We start from the raw sequence: 12,792 nt of genomic DNA, 5'->3' as shown, positions 1-12,792 counted from the left end.
GTGTTCAGATCTTGTCTATTCTATAGCTCTTTGGTCCTCCTTACCATGAACCACGTGGTATGTAATCCCGTGGTTATGTCATTTTCTGATCTCATTCTTTATATGGGAGCCCTGGGTCAAATAGCATAAGAAAAAATAATTCTTGCTTGTTGTTATAAACTGTCTGGGGCACCTGGTGGATGTGGTTTACCACCTCAAGACCACAACGTTGCATACAGTAGTTGTCTTTCATTGAAAAGTGAACAAATACAACTTTTATATAGCCTAAACTTTGTTCTTTGTATTGTCCTCAATGGTGACCTCCACTCATTAGGTGCTCCAAGCATAATAAAACAAATGCTAAGAATTACATTTGACTATTTGACTGTATACAGTGTATATAATCCTACAGATTTATCCATCCAGATGAAATGAAGGGCTGATCACAACTCCTGTATCACTTAGTCTCACTTTCAAAATGATCACCATTCACTTTGGGGTTGTTGTTTTTTTTGGTTGGTTTTCCACAACAAATCTAATTGTTGAGATTTTTTTTAATAGATGCAGCATGTGTCTGATCCTGTTCCTCTTTACGTGTTTTCCCTTCCTATGTCAAACATTGTGTACTATGTTTCTTCCTTGCATGTCCTCTCAAACTGCATGTTTATATGTTTGTGTGTCTGTGTCTCCTCTGGTCTGGAGTCTGGTTATTATATTCTGTGTTTGTGCTCTTCTGTATGTGCTTGTGGGAGATAGTCCTGAGTCTTTAAAGGACCTTCATTACTTTCTAACACAAGCCACATGCAAGCTTTTTGTGCTCACATTCAATTGATCTGCACGTTAGATCAATTATTCACTAACAGATTGCAAATGCATGTATGTATGTTTATCATACGTGGCTGGCATGTTGCTTTTAGTAGGCTAATTGGCTTGACACTATATTACCCAATGCATTTTACACGTACAGCATCTTTATGTATGTGTTTTAACAGTGAATTGCTGGAAAGGGCGCACTTACATAGATATAAACATATACTCATTCACACTCCAGTGTGCACACACACAGAAGTAGTGAAACACATACTGACCAGCATACACTCAAATGCACACCGACAGCACGCTTAGTCTTGATTACATTCATAAACAAGTAAACAAGTGCACACACATACATATACACATACAAACACATGGTCATGCACACAAACATAACATAACATAACATAAGCACACACTACAACAGTTACACTGGCTCTGACTTAAATGTGTGTGTGGTAGGATTAAGGGCGGGGGCCAGGCCTGGGGAGGGAACCAGGATGGAGTGGTGAACAGCCAGCCGGGGGCTCGAGTGGTGGACGAACGTGAACAGATGGCCATCAGTGGGGGCTTCATCCGCAGGTAAGTGTGTGTGTGTGTGTGTGTGTGTGTGTGAGAGTAGGTGTTGGTCTGGTTGTGCCCCTCTGTGTTGCTTGTTTCTGCATAATTGCTCGTGCATGGTTGTGTGTGTTTGTGCACACATACTGTTTACATACTGTTTACATGCATAGTTTTTAAAAAAATATATAAGACATCTTAGAATAGGCTGCCCATTTTGACAATGAAATTTAATTTCAGTTTACTTTGATGTTTAGAGGCTTACAGATTGAAGGACTGTGCTGAAGAAGCAGACCCCACTCTCAGTCTGCAGCATAAGTAGTCAGGGTTAAATAAAGTAATATCTTCATTTCGTCTTTAGAAGAAAGAACGGCAAAATCGGAGCAACAAATTTGGACACAGATACAGTACCTGATGGATATGAGTTATTTTCCAACTTTTTGTGATCCCTTAATTAAAAATAAGCTGTGACCCATTACTTTCTGAAGTCTGCATTGTGAGAGTTTTCACTCTCAATTTTGTCATTTGACTAAATGTTCGAAACTTGAAGAAGTAAAACTATACCCACAAAAAAAACAGCAATTAGAGGTAACGAATATTATTTCAAATCTGTGTAGCAGAGCTTTGTTTTAATCATCTTGAGACACTCAGATCTATCTTGTGATTCTTGAAAAACAGGTCTTTCACAGATTGATGTAAAGTGCTGTCCATGGTGCTGAATCTTCAGACAGACATAACATGTATGAAATAAAGCAGGCCATGTGGTGGATAGATACATTTTAACCAGTATTCATTATTATTTTATCCTTAAATGACCCAATATTTGGCATCCATGGAGACTGAAATGTATTTGTTCATGAATTAATTTTAACATGTTGTATCTACTTGTAATTCACTGTACTGTACTCTACCATGCTGTTTTGTGAGGCTAGTGCTTTCCAGCACAGTGTAAGAGATCACAACAGGAGCTACAACATAATCTTTGGTCATTAACCTCCTTCTCCTGTGTATTCCAGGGTAACAGATGACGCCAGGGAGAATGAGATGGATGAAAACCTGGAGCAGGTGGGCGGGATCATTGGCAATCTTCGTCACATGGCCCTGGACATGGGCCAGGAGATCGACACTCAGAACCGCCAGATTGATAGGATCATGGAGAAGGTACTGTACAATGAGCACTGCCATATATTGGAATATTGGACTGTAACTGGTGGGACAGGGTGCATTATTTCTAGAGAATTGCATGACTTTGATGTAGTTGCCTCTTCGCCATTCTAAATTCATACTTATTGATGGAAACACTTCAGATTCAGTTATTACTAGGCAACAACTTCTCAAAGTAGTAGCAAAGTAACTTTTAATCCAAAGGGGACAGTTTATTATTATTAATATTTATGATCTCTTAAGATAATTAAGAGACCACAAATGGCCCCAGAATTTCAATACTACTTTGTGAAATAACCATTTATAGGCCTATTTGTATTAATGCTAGCGGAAGGTCTGAAAAGCTATGGGGGCAACCAGAATGATATTAGATTTACATACTTAGTTCAAGTTGGAAATTGGGAGTTTAACAATGTAATGTCAGAACTGTGGATAAGGTAAGTGCATGAAAGGAAACAAATCTAGAAAAAATGGTAGTTAATCTATACAGTATTTAGCTGATAGTTAGCTTGGATTACATGCCCAGCATTAGGCTGCGTAACAGCGGATGCAGGTGTGCTGCTTTTGAGCAGATTTAGGTTTGAGACAGTAATGGAGGACTCACATGGACAAAATCTGTGTGTGAAACATCCCAATTGTGCACTTTGTCCATTTGTTCAGTACGTATTCAGTCTTCATTAAAGGATGATTCTGGTTTATTTCAAATAAAAGTGCAAACGGATTCAAGGACTCATGCAAAACAACATTTCTTAGGGCAAAGTTGCACAAGCCCACAACTTTCCAAATAAACAGGATTTTTACATGAATCATTTGAAACATTTGTCTCTGAGTCTGACTGTAAGTAAACGCAGAAAGAAGCTGCCTGAAACAGCCATTATGAGCTGTGTAACAACTGGTGCATTTCTTCTTTCAGGCTGATTCCAACAAGACCAGGATTGACGAGGCTAACCAGCGTGCAACAAAGATGTTGGGCAGTGGCTAAACTGCAGCGAAAAAGTGCTTTCATCCCAGTTTAACCCCAGTCACCCTAAAAATAACAACACCAACCAAACCCAGCCCCCAGTACCAACGCCCAGTGCCCACTTCCTATGCTCGACAGCAGGCGCTGCAAAATCATGCTTTTACTGTGATACTTGTAGACATTTGCACACATTCACATATCATACATTCCTCTTCCCCCCTCTCAATCCTACCCACCACTCCCCTCCCTTGTTGTCAATGTTGTTCAGTGTTGTCACTCTTTTGATTTTGTTAAGAACTAATAGTTCTGTTACACATCGCCCACTCAAACTCTCTCTACACTGTACATAGTGCTTCTTAAATGGCTTTATTGATTTAGATAATTTGTCCTTTTTTCTTCATCACTTTTTTTTAAGTCTGTGTGTAAGATAAACTGTATGTACACCTTGCTCCAAGATGTCCTTCCCCCATGTCAGTATTCTGGTGTTGTCCATGTACGACACTGTGTATTCATCAGTTAGGATGTAGTGATGCTACATGATAAGGCCACAGTGAATATTGTGAATATACAGCCACAGCTTGTAGCCAAGGCCACTGTCATTCAATGTAAATGTGGAATCACTCAGATCTTAATGACATAGTAGACCATAATAGTTTGTATATGAGCCATTTGGATGAAGCCACAGCTTTTTGTTCCTGACTGTAAGCGCACCAGTATTTTACCAACTCTACTACTGGAGCTGTGTTAACACAATTTGATGCTATTGATTATATAGCATATAACTTTTCCTCAGGGAGCTAAATCTTACCGTTCAAAAGCATGGGTTAATATTTAATTGGTTTATAATAATTCATAAAAACTGTATCATACGGCTCAGTCTATATGCAGATATTTGCATTTGTTTGTGGTCTGAACAGCATTGTTGATGGGGCTCTTGTTTATTCATCATAAAAATATTGGGCATTAACCATAGTAGCTAACATTGTGATAATGAAAAGAGGTGGCGCTTTGCTAGATGTCCACAGCAAACGATTCATCTCTTCACATAGCAGGCTAAACTGCTTTACCCATGATTCAAGCCTAGCAATATCAAGTAGTGCATTAAGTGTGTTATGCATGTCCATCTGCTGCTAGAAAACACTGAATTCATGTATCCAGGCAAAAATATCCTAACATGGCAACCGCATGCTACATATGTAGGCCCATATTTGCAATAGTGCCACTCTTTTTGTTTCATGTTTCTTTACCTTTCCAGACTGCGACCATCACTGTAATTAATACCTTGGGAAATGCCAATAAAACCATCATAACTGTAGAACCAATCTGAGCTTCTTTTGTATTTTCATGACTTTCAATACTGGTTTAAGTTAATAGTCACCACGTCAAGCATCAGAACTAAGAAAAGCTTGGTTAAAAGTACAATTCACACGTCGGACATCGACACCAAAAAGAGATAAAATTAGGGGGAAAGCAACTAGAATGAATGTAGTTTTTGTGTAAGAGGGTTGACCGTGCAACCTGCATACGCTTATATTGAGGTTACGCAGACCTCGACTACAGATGTAACAAAATCAGAATAGGAATTTTCACTTCTAGACAAGAGCACAATCAGGTGAAAAGAAGATAAATATCCACTGGGAACATAAGGCACTACTTCTATTTAAATTGTGTGAATAAAATCTTTGTAGACAAAAAAATGTAATAAATTATATTATTTGGGTTGAACATTTAATTGCTTTGTAATAATAATAATACAAATGCAGAGGTTTTACAGTGCAGAAAATCACATCTAAATTCAAATGTCATCATCATTTGAAGGAGACGGATTTCTTTGTATTATCAACACAGTAATTTCCTTCACTGACACAGACAGGTGGTTCACAGAGTCACATGGCCAAGCTTTATATAAGAAAAAAGGTAACACAAAGTAACAAGTTTAATCTAATCGTATGTTATAGTCTAATTCTAAAAATATGTTTTCTAACTACTCTATTCTACTCATAAATTGTTCTAAAACTGGAGCTAAATGGCTAAAATAAAATCAACACCAGGTCAATGCAGATATTTAAAGCACTGTATGGAAAGGAATGGACACGACAGAGAAAGAGACAGAGAAGGAAAGATGTGCAGCAGCACATTACACTAATGGACATCTACTGTGGTGCCCTGGGCTTAAGGCGGATTATAGTTTGCCACGTCACTAAGAACACTGACACACACAGACACACACACACACACACACATACACACGTACACACAGCAGGGTAATCCGCTATACCTTGGTTACATCTATTACACAGCCTCTGTACATACATCTCATGTGTTTGTATACAAAGTAAAATAAAATGAATGCATTTTATCATCAGTGTTATCAACATGAAAAATCCTACATAGGCTGTATTATCATTTTGTGGTTTATTAAATAAAGGTGAATGTTTTTTTTTCTTCTCTAAAATGAAAATATCATGTTTCAGAATGGAATCTGTCAGCTCTTCTGCTCCTCACATGCACTTAAGGTAAAGGTTATTTGCTGTTGGACTAATAAATAACACTAACTTGCGTTGTTGCTCACTGAGGGCTCAAGAGTGTCTTTTTAAATCAAGAGCTCCCTCTGCTGGTATATGTCTGTGTACTGCATTTTCATGTGGGCAGTGACGTTAAAGGGGCACTCAACCAATTTTACACGTGAAGTTCAGTTTTCTCATCACAGTGAGTACTGTGTAGCCTGTGAAAACATGTCGTTTATGGCTCTGCAGGGGTAAAGAGAAAACGATGATGTTATCTCAGTTTAGGTTTGAGGCTTCACATTTTGTAACAGAAAGCAGGTGTGACAAATTTGTAGAGTTTGAAAGGTATGGTTGTGTATCAGACAGGGAGGGTCGAGAGCCGTTTAATGAGGGTCTAATGGAAGATGCTGTAAAGTGTAGGAAGATCCAGTGTTTTGGGGCATGACTCACAGCCTACTAAAAGTCGGGGTATTATGGCCTCTGCTACTTTGATGAATTATGTTCTGACACAGATATGAAAACCAACATTTATGAATAATAAGCTGAGAGCCAAGTCCATTGCTCGTGGTGTTTTCTGTTACCATTACAAAATTATTGTTCTTGCACCAAGTGGAAGCCATTTATTTACTTATAAGTGGTCCCAGACCCCCTTTACCAGGCACCTTTCTGACAGTATGACATAAATTCAATAATTGAGCTCTCATAAATAGCATAATTATAGATGTCTGAAGTGTGTGGTGAAGTGTCCTAAAGCAATGTCAGAGCTGAATAAATAGGGTAAGGTCAAGGCCAATAGTTTAACCCCAAATCATGAACTGCGCTTTTAAGACTCATACAGATTAACCATAGCATAGTGTTGACATTGTAGTAAATATGGTGACTTTCCATTTTATTCCTTCATATAAAAACTTTACTGTACACTTCCACTTCTGCTGAATGAAGTGAAATACATTGTTGTAAATAGAAGAGTTAGAAAACGAACATTTAAAATGATCTTTATAAGATTATATTGCTTATTGAAGTTGTCAAAATCAAAACGCCACCTCACCGTGAGTATCAGCAGCTTGGACGCAGAAGACTTCGGCTATTTTCGTCAATCACGTGACCATCGTGGTCCTCATCGTGTTTCTCCGTCCAGAGTCTCCCTCTTTAGCACACAGGACGGTTAGCAACATACAGTCCGTGGTTATCAGCCACTGTGGTACCATGTTCCGAGCCGTGTTCCGACTGTCAGTCACAGGGGCCCGGAGTGTAGCTCGGTCACGACCCTGTTACTCAGGTAGGACTGCCTGCTTTACACCTACCGTGAAATTAAATAGCCTCTGTAATAAAGGTGACTACAATAAGCTTACTCGGCTAGCCGCCTAGCTTAGCTGCTTCTGTGTGTGTGTGAAAGGTACGTTAGGGTGACATTGAATTATTTTTCTGGCTAGCTTTCGTTGTGGTCTTGAATTGAACATTTTCATGTATTTCTACCTTTCATGGAAAATTTGAAATGAAGAGGCGCGAAACGGATTTTAGCCAAAAAGTCACGACCTTGTGATGACCCTCCTTAACGTTAGTTAGTTCAGGAGTGTCAGTGACCGCAGTTTATACGCAGCTGATATCAACACGGTGTAACGTCTAACTCAAACCATGTATTGTATCATGTATAGAGCTATATATTTCAAATCTGCACTTAGTTTACTATAGAGGTCTAGAATTATTTAGTTTGTGAGCTTTTTTGATGCTAATATTATCCTAAATTAACTGTCCTGAACTCCCTTAGATCGTCATTCCTTATCTTACAGTAAGTTATACGGCTACCCGGCGTTACAGCTGATAAGGTACAGCCTTATACAGTCTATGGGTACTCAAGCTTGTTAGTACCAGGAAATATTTATTTATATATATATATATATATATATATATATATATTAGTGCTGGGCTACAGAGGTGATTAAAAAATTGAATCGCATGATTCTAAAGTAGTGTATTGCACACTTTTAATTTAAATGTACTGCTATATACACAAAAGTGCAATAACATGCAAACACTTTAAACAAATTTACCAGCAGTATTCCCTTTACACAGTAGCAATAAAATATTTATTGTAAATCTCAACTTAAACATTAATGTAATCAAATCAAATATAAAACCTAAGCTGTTTGCCACTGCCAGGGCATTACCTTTTATAGCTTGTTAAAACAAGTTAAGAGTCTAGAGTCTAGACTCCGGACCCCTGTGGCTTAGAATCATGCGATCACAACATCATAACAGGCACCTTCTGAGAAATAGGTTAACATATATAAATCTGTTTTCTTGTTTTTTTCTGAACAGGTATCAGCAGAAACATTTTTCTTTTATCAGGGAGCAGCATAAACAGTCTATGTTCAGTAGCAAATGTCCTTGTTAGAGTGAAGTGAAGTGGTCGAGCACAGAGCATAGTGACAATTCAACTTCGGGTGGGCGTGTGCGCAAGGAGACCACAGTTTTACGGGAATGCACACGCCCACCCGAAGTTGAATTGTCTTGAACTTTTTTTACGCGACGCGGAGCACAAATCATTGGAAGAGAGACTGATCCTCGCTGTTTGTGAGTTTCCAGAATCTGTTACTGTTTACTAAATAGGAAATCAACAGGAGGGAATTCAGAGCATCCCCGCAAAACTAGATGAAGGCCTATCAGGTAAAGTGATGTAGCCTATAATTTTAACTAAAAAAAGCTACAGCTGTGTAGCGTACAGAAGCCTTTGCCTCTGTTACAATCCATTGAGCGCCTGCCGTTTACTCACGGAGCACTGTCTCCTGTCCTGATGACCAAAGTGAAGAGCAACCCCGCTGGCCAAGCGACTACGTTTGTGATTTTAAGAACGTTCCTAAGACCGACATCTTCCCCAATACTAATCAGCGTGCAGTGTGTAGCTCGCCACTTAACTATGGCATTTGATCGCTTGTCTTGCTTTTGTTTATCTACTTCTCCTACACGCTACACGCTGCATCCGGCGTAGTCTGTCGAATCCTCCCTCCACTGCTTGTTTGGGTGGGTGATTTGCAGGCTGATTAACATCCCACCCCTCCTGTGACCCATGGTTTGACTGTATGTGTATTCAGAGCCAGTGAGCAACGGACTTTCAAACAAATAATAATAAAGACTGTTAATGTGCGATAAAATAATTGTTGGCGTTAATTAATAAATGCGTTAACTTGCCCAGCTATATATATATAACTTTTTTGATAAATATTAATGTGTGTGTGCTGGTGTGCTGTGCTATATCTTCCAGCTCCATTGGCCTCCAGATGTTACTCCCATGGCAAGGTGGAGACAGACGAGGAGTTTGATGCCCGTTGGGTCACTTACTTCAGCAAGCCTGACATTGATGCCTGGGAACTGAGGAAAGGTGATTTTGTTGACAGTTTATACTTTTCATATTCTGAAGGTGTGTCCTCTTCCCATTCCTAATTCGGTCATTGTTATGGTTCCAGTTTGGGTTAATTTGGAAATCATGAGAAAAACCTCCAAATGACTATTTCAGACCTACGTAAAGTAGGACTGAACGATTCGGGGGAAAAAATCTGTTTTTCTGCCAGATATTGCGATTACAATTCAATTTGCGATTGTTTTGTTTGTTTGTTTAGCTAAAGTTCATATTCACTGCAAGTCTATTTTTGACGGAAGCCGCGTCAAGCAGCACAGAGCAGATGAAATGGGCAGGAGGTCAGACACAGAAAGGCATAGAGAATCCGGTCGATTTTCAAAATAAAACACCCTGCGCACACTCCCGATCGTATATCAACAACAAACACCATTATAACAGACAAAAAAGAAACAATTTAACTACATAGCCTACTTAACCATACTAAAAGCACAAAAAGCAAGGACAACAGAACAAATTAACAAAATCTGAACAAGTCAGCAAAATCAGGCAAAACGCTCTCATTCTGAAATGCTTCATGTGGATGTAGCTGAGCGAAACTGGCTCAGAGAAAGGTGTTATCTGTAGTTGAGGCACACAGAATGACAAATTAACAACACGTCAACAACAATGGGTTGCTAAATGCTCTGCAGCTGAAACAATTAAGTGTGAGTTGACGCCGGACGCGGCACAGCTGCCGCCTGTCTCAATTTGGCTGACGCCATTATCCCACGTTTTCCTCTAGTTTCGTTTGTTGTTGTAAAATATACACATCCTGTGCCCGCTCTGATTAGTGAGTAGGACCATAACAGGAGGCGTATGGCGTATTGGTTAGCAAGTCTGTCGCACAAGGAGACAACAGAATGAATTTGTAATTACATGACTGTTTAAACGGGTCAGATGCACTGTATAATTAACCTACATTTAAATCGTTGTCTTTACGATTAGCTAATTGTGTTCTTTCAAATTGCAATTTCGATTTGAAAACGATTAATAGTTCAGCCCTAACTAACTTAAAGTAAATTTCTTCTTAACTTCTTAATTCTGCTGATTCTTCAGTAATAGGGCCTTTTCTATTCATTTTAACCCAAAGGCATGAACACGCTGATCGGGTATGACCTGGTACCCGAGGCCAAGATCCTGGATTCAGCACTAAGGGCTTGCAGGAGGCTGAATGACCTGGCCAGTGCCATCCGCATCCTTGAGGCCGTTAAGGTGAGCAGCCGTCCCTTTGTAGGTTCACTTCAGGTCTGTGGGGAAGTGTGACCCCTGACAGATCCAGATTTTTAATGAGACCATTATCCACATTAGGAGTTAAAAATATAAATTTACAGACATAATACGGTACACCAGTAGCAAATGAATCACTACATTATTGTTGGAGACTTATCATTACTTAACTGCATTTGTGTGTGTATTTTGCAGGACAAAGCAGGCCCCCACAAAGACATCTATCCCTATCTGATCCAAGAATTGAAACCCACCCTGTCAGAACTCGGCATCTCAACACCAGAGGAGCTGGGCATTGACAAGTTATAGACTGTCAAGGTGAGACTGCACTATACCATAATACTACATGTTACTTGGGAAGGCAGCGTAGCTTTAGCAAGAGAGTTGCTTCAGTCATAGGCACTGTGCGAAAGCCTGTTTGTGTAGGATGACCTACTGGATATACAATAATCATGAATTATATAGAATTACTTGCGTGCACTTAAAATATCTTTTGTTCCTCTTTTCTCAGGTCATTTGATACATGAGATGAGCTCTCCTGATTGTCTCCTGTCAAATATGTCAATATTGTTGATTAAATCCATACTGTCCTATTGTGTACAAAATGGTGGACCTAATAAAGAGAACCAATAATTGAAGAATTTGTTTTCTGGTAAATTGTTGAATATTTTTCCATCTATAATGGACCTTTTTAACAGTAGACTGAAGTTAGAAGTTCCCTGCTAATTTGCATGCCTCTTTACTGGCATATCTTACTGGGAAACTACTAAATAGAGTGGACCCATTGGTAATATCGGTACACATTTTGCTTTTCCAGCTATGACAAGTCAACATTTCTGTTAAAAGATCTATTGTGTGTGTGTGCAGGGCCCCATTTCAGAAAGTGAGACTAGTGAAAACTGAGTACATTGAGCCTGAGATGAGGGAAAATCTGGGTTATCGGAGACCGAGATCAGTAACTGGCAGTTTATGCTGTGAACAGTTCAACAAACTCTTGAGTTTCTCTTTGACGCCTTCCCTCCTGCTGAGACTGAAGCAGCTGACACAGTTTCATTTCTTCATTCATACAGTCGATATCAAAGCACACTGGAGATGTTGTGAGTGAGGATGATTGTTCAGCTGAAGTGACTAAATGTAGTTTAAAAGTAAGTTTTGAAAATTAGCTGCATATACTCAATGTACTTTGACAGGATTTCATTAAATGCGAAATGTGTGGGATTTTTTAAATGTAAAATAGATGTCTAAAATGTACAGTCATTTTGAATCTAGACACATTTTCAGTGCAAATCACCAAAATCATTATTTCTGGGAATATAACTTTACAATTGGGTCCATGACCTAAGCTGCGTATTATCTGTTTGATCCATTGCCACCTGCATTTGTCCCTCAGGTTACAGCTGAATAAATATAGCCTATTTTGCCTATATGTTACAAAATGTAACATACAGTAAAGGTTTCCTACACATTACCATTCATTGAGGAAATTCAAGTCTGGTAAATGATGATTCAACTACACTGAATAAAATAATAGTTTTAACTTACTGATTCTTTTCTCCACTCCTGTTAGATAAATGTCATGGTAGGCATGTATTTATATTTCTTGTGCTCTTAATTTACCCGTTGCCATGGTGAATCGTATTATTTCGGAGATCCATCGATGATGGGTTTTTTTTTTCTTCCCCATGCACGCGCTTCCATCAGGTTCAAACTCAGAAATGATTGGACTTATGTTGATCAGCTGTGCTAGCACCAAAAACCCTTAAGTTTGAAAGCTGACTCAGTCAACACCACCCCCCAAAATTTGTGTGGTGTTATTATTTAATTTAGCCGAACATTACAGAGCGTGAGACCGTCGAGATTTGTTTTTCCTCTGAGCTCTTCTCTCACTCTCACCCACCACCAGATGGAGACAGGAGGCCGGAAATCTGACTGCGATACATGTGGGATAGCATGTACTGGGGTCATTTAAGACTATCAGCAATTAAAACATGATACGGCCTGTAATTGCGCCATTTGTATATTTTGGAAATACGGGATCATCACACCTACTGTGGAAAAGTGAACCAAAAGACCATGTTAATAGTGTTTAATAGTTAGTCATTATTTGCTACTGTCTATAAAGTATTTTTTTTAAATTCAATAATCAAACTTAATTGTTCTAGTGTGACATTACTTTGATAATTTTT

General features: G+C 39.0%; 2 protein-coding genes across 3 annotated transcripts in view; both read left to right on the top strand.

Moving 5' to 3' along the window:
• LOC119890002 (synaptosomal-associated protein 25-A-like) overlaps nucleotides 1–4,802 on the top strand; it is a 40,241-nt gene extending 35,439 nt beyond the window's left edge. For both annotated transcript variants that reach the window (XM_038700987.1, XM_038700988.1), the window contains exons 6-8: nucleotides 1,255–1,374; nucleotides 2,367–2,511; nucleotides 3,428–4,802. In XM_038700987.1, coding sequence (XP_038556915.1) covers nucleotides 1,255–1,374; nucleotides 2,367–2,511; nucleotides 3,428–3,496 — 334 coding nt within the window. In that variant the 3' untranslated portion in view covers nucleotides 3,497–4,802. The remainder of the gene's footprint in view (nucleotides 1–1,254; nucleotides 1,375–2,366; nucleotides 2,512–3,427) is intronic.
• Nucleotides 4,803–7,102: 2,300 nt separating this feature from the next.
• On the top strand, nucleotides 7,103–11,247 carry LOC119890004 (cytochrome c oxidase subunit 5A, mitochondrial-like). Its single transcript, XM_038700990.1, has 5 exons — nucleotides 7,103–7,261; nucleotides 9,245–9,361; nucleotides 10,470–10,591; nucleotides 10,802–10,924; nucleotides 11,118–11,247. Exons 1-4 carry the CDS (start codon nucleotides 7,189–7,191, stop codon nucleotides 10,913–10,915), a joined length of 426 nt encoding a protein of 141 aa, XP_038556918.1. The 5' UTR covers nucleotides 7,103–7,188; the 3' UTR covers nucleotides 10,916–10,924; nucleotides 11,118–11,247.
• Nucleotides 11,248–12,792: the final 1,545 nt, after the last annotated feature.

Source organism: Micropterus salmoides, unplaced genomic scaffold, assembly GCF_014851395.1.
Source record: "Micropterus salmoides isolate LMB-PRFRI ecotype aquatic unplaced genomic scaffold, ASM1485139v1 Ms_hic_scaffold_6, whole genome shotgun sequence".
NCBI lineage: Eukaryota > Metazoa > Chordata > Actinopteri > Centrarchiformes > Centrarchidae > Micropterus > Micropterus salmoides.
The sequence above is the reverse complement of the archived record's forward strand: the minus strand, read 5'-3'. Positions and strand labels throughout refer to the sequence as shown.

Coding starts and splice junctions, on each gene's coding strand:
- LOC119890004 (XM_038700990.1), top strand. CDS start 7,189: ATGTTCCGAGCCGTGTTCCGACTGTCAGTCACAGGGGCCCGGAGTGTA. Junction 7,262..9,244: donor GTCACGACCCTGTTACTCAG/GTAGGACTGCCT, acceptor TATATCTTCCAG/CTCCATTGGCCTCCAGATGT. Junction 9,362..10,469: donor TGCCTGGGAACTGAGGAAAG/GTGATTTTGTTG, acceptor TTTAACCCAAAG/GCATGAACACGCTGATCGGG.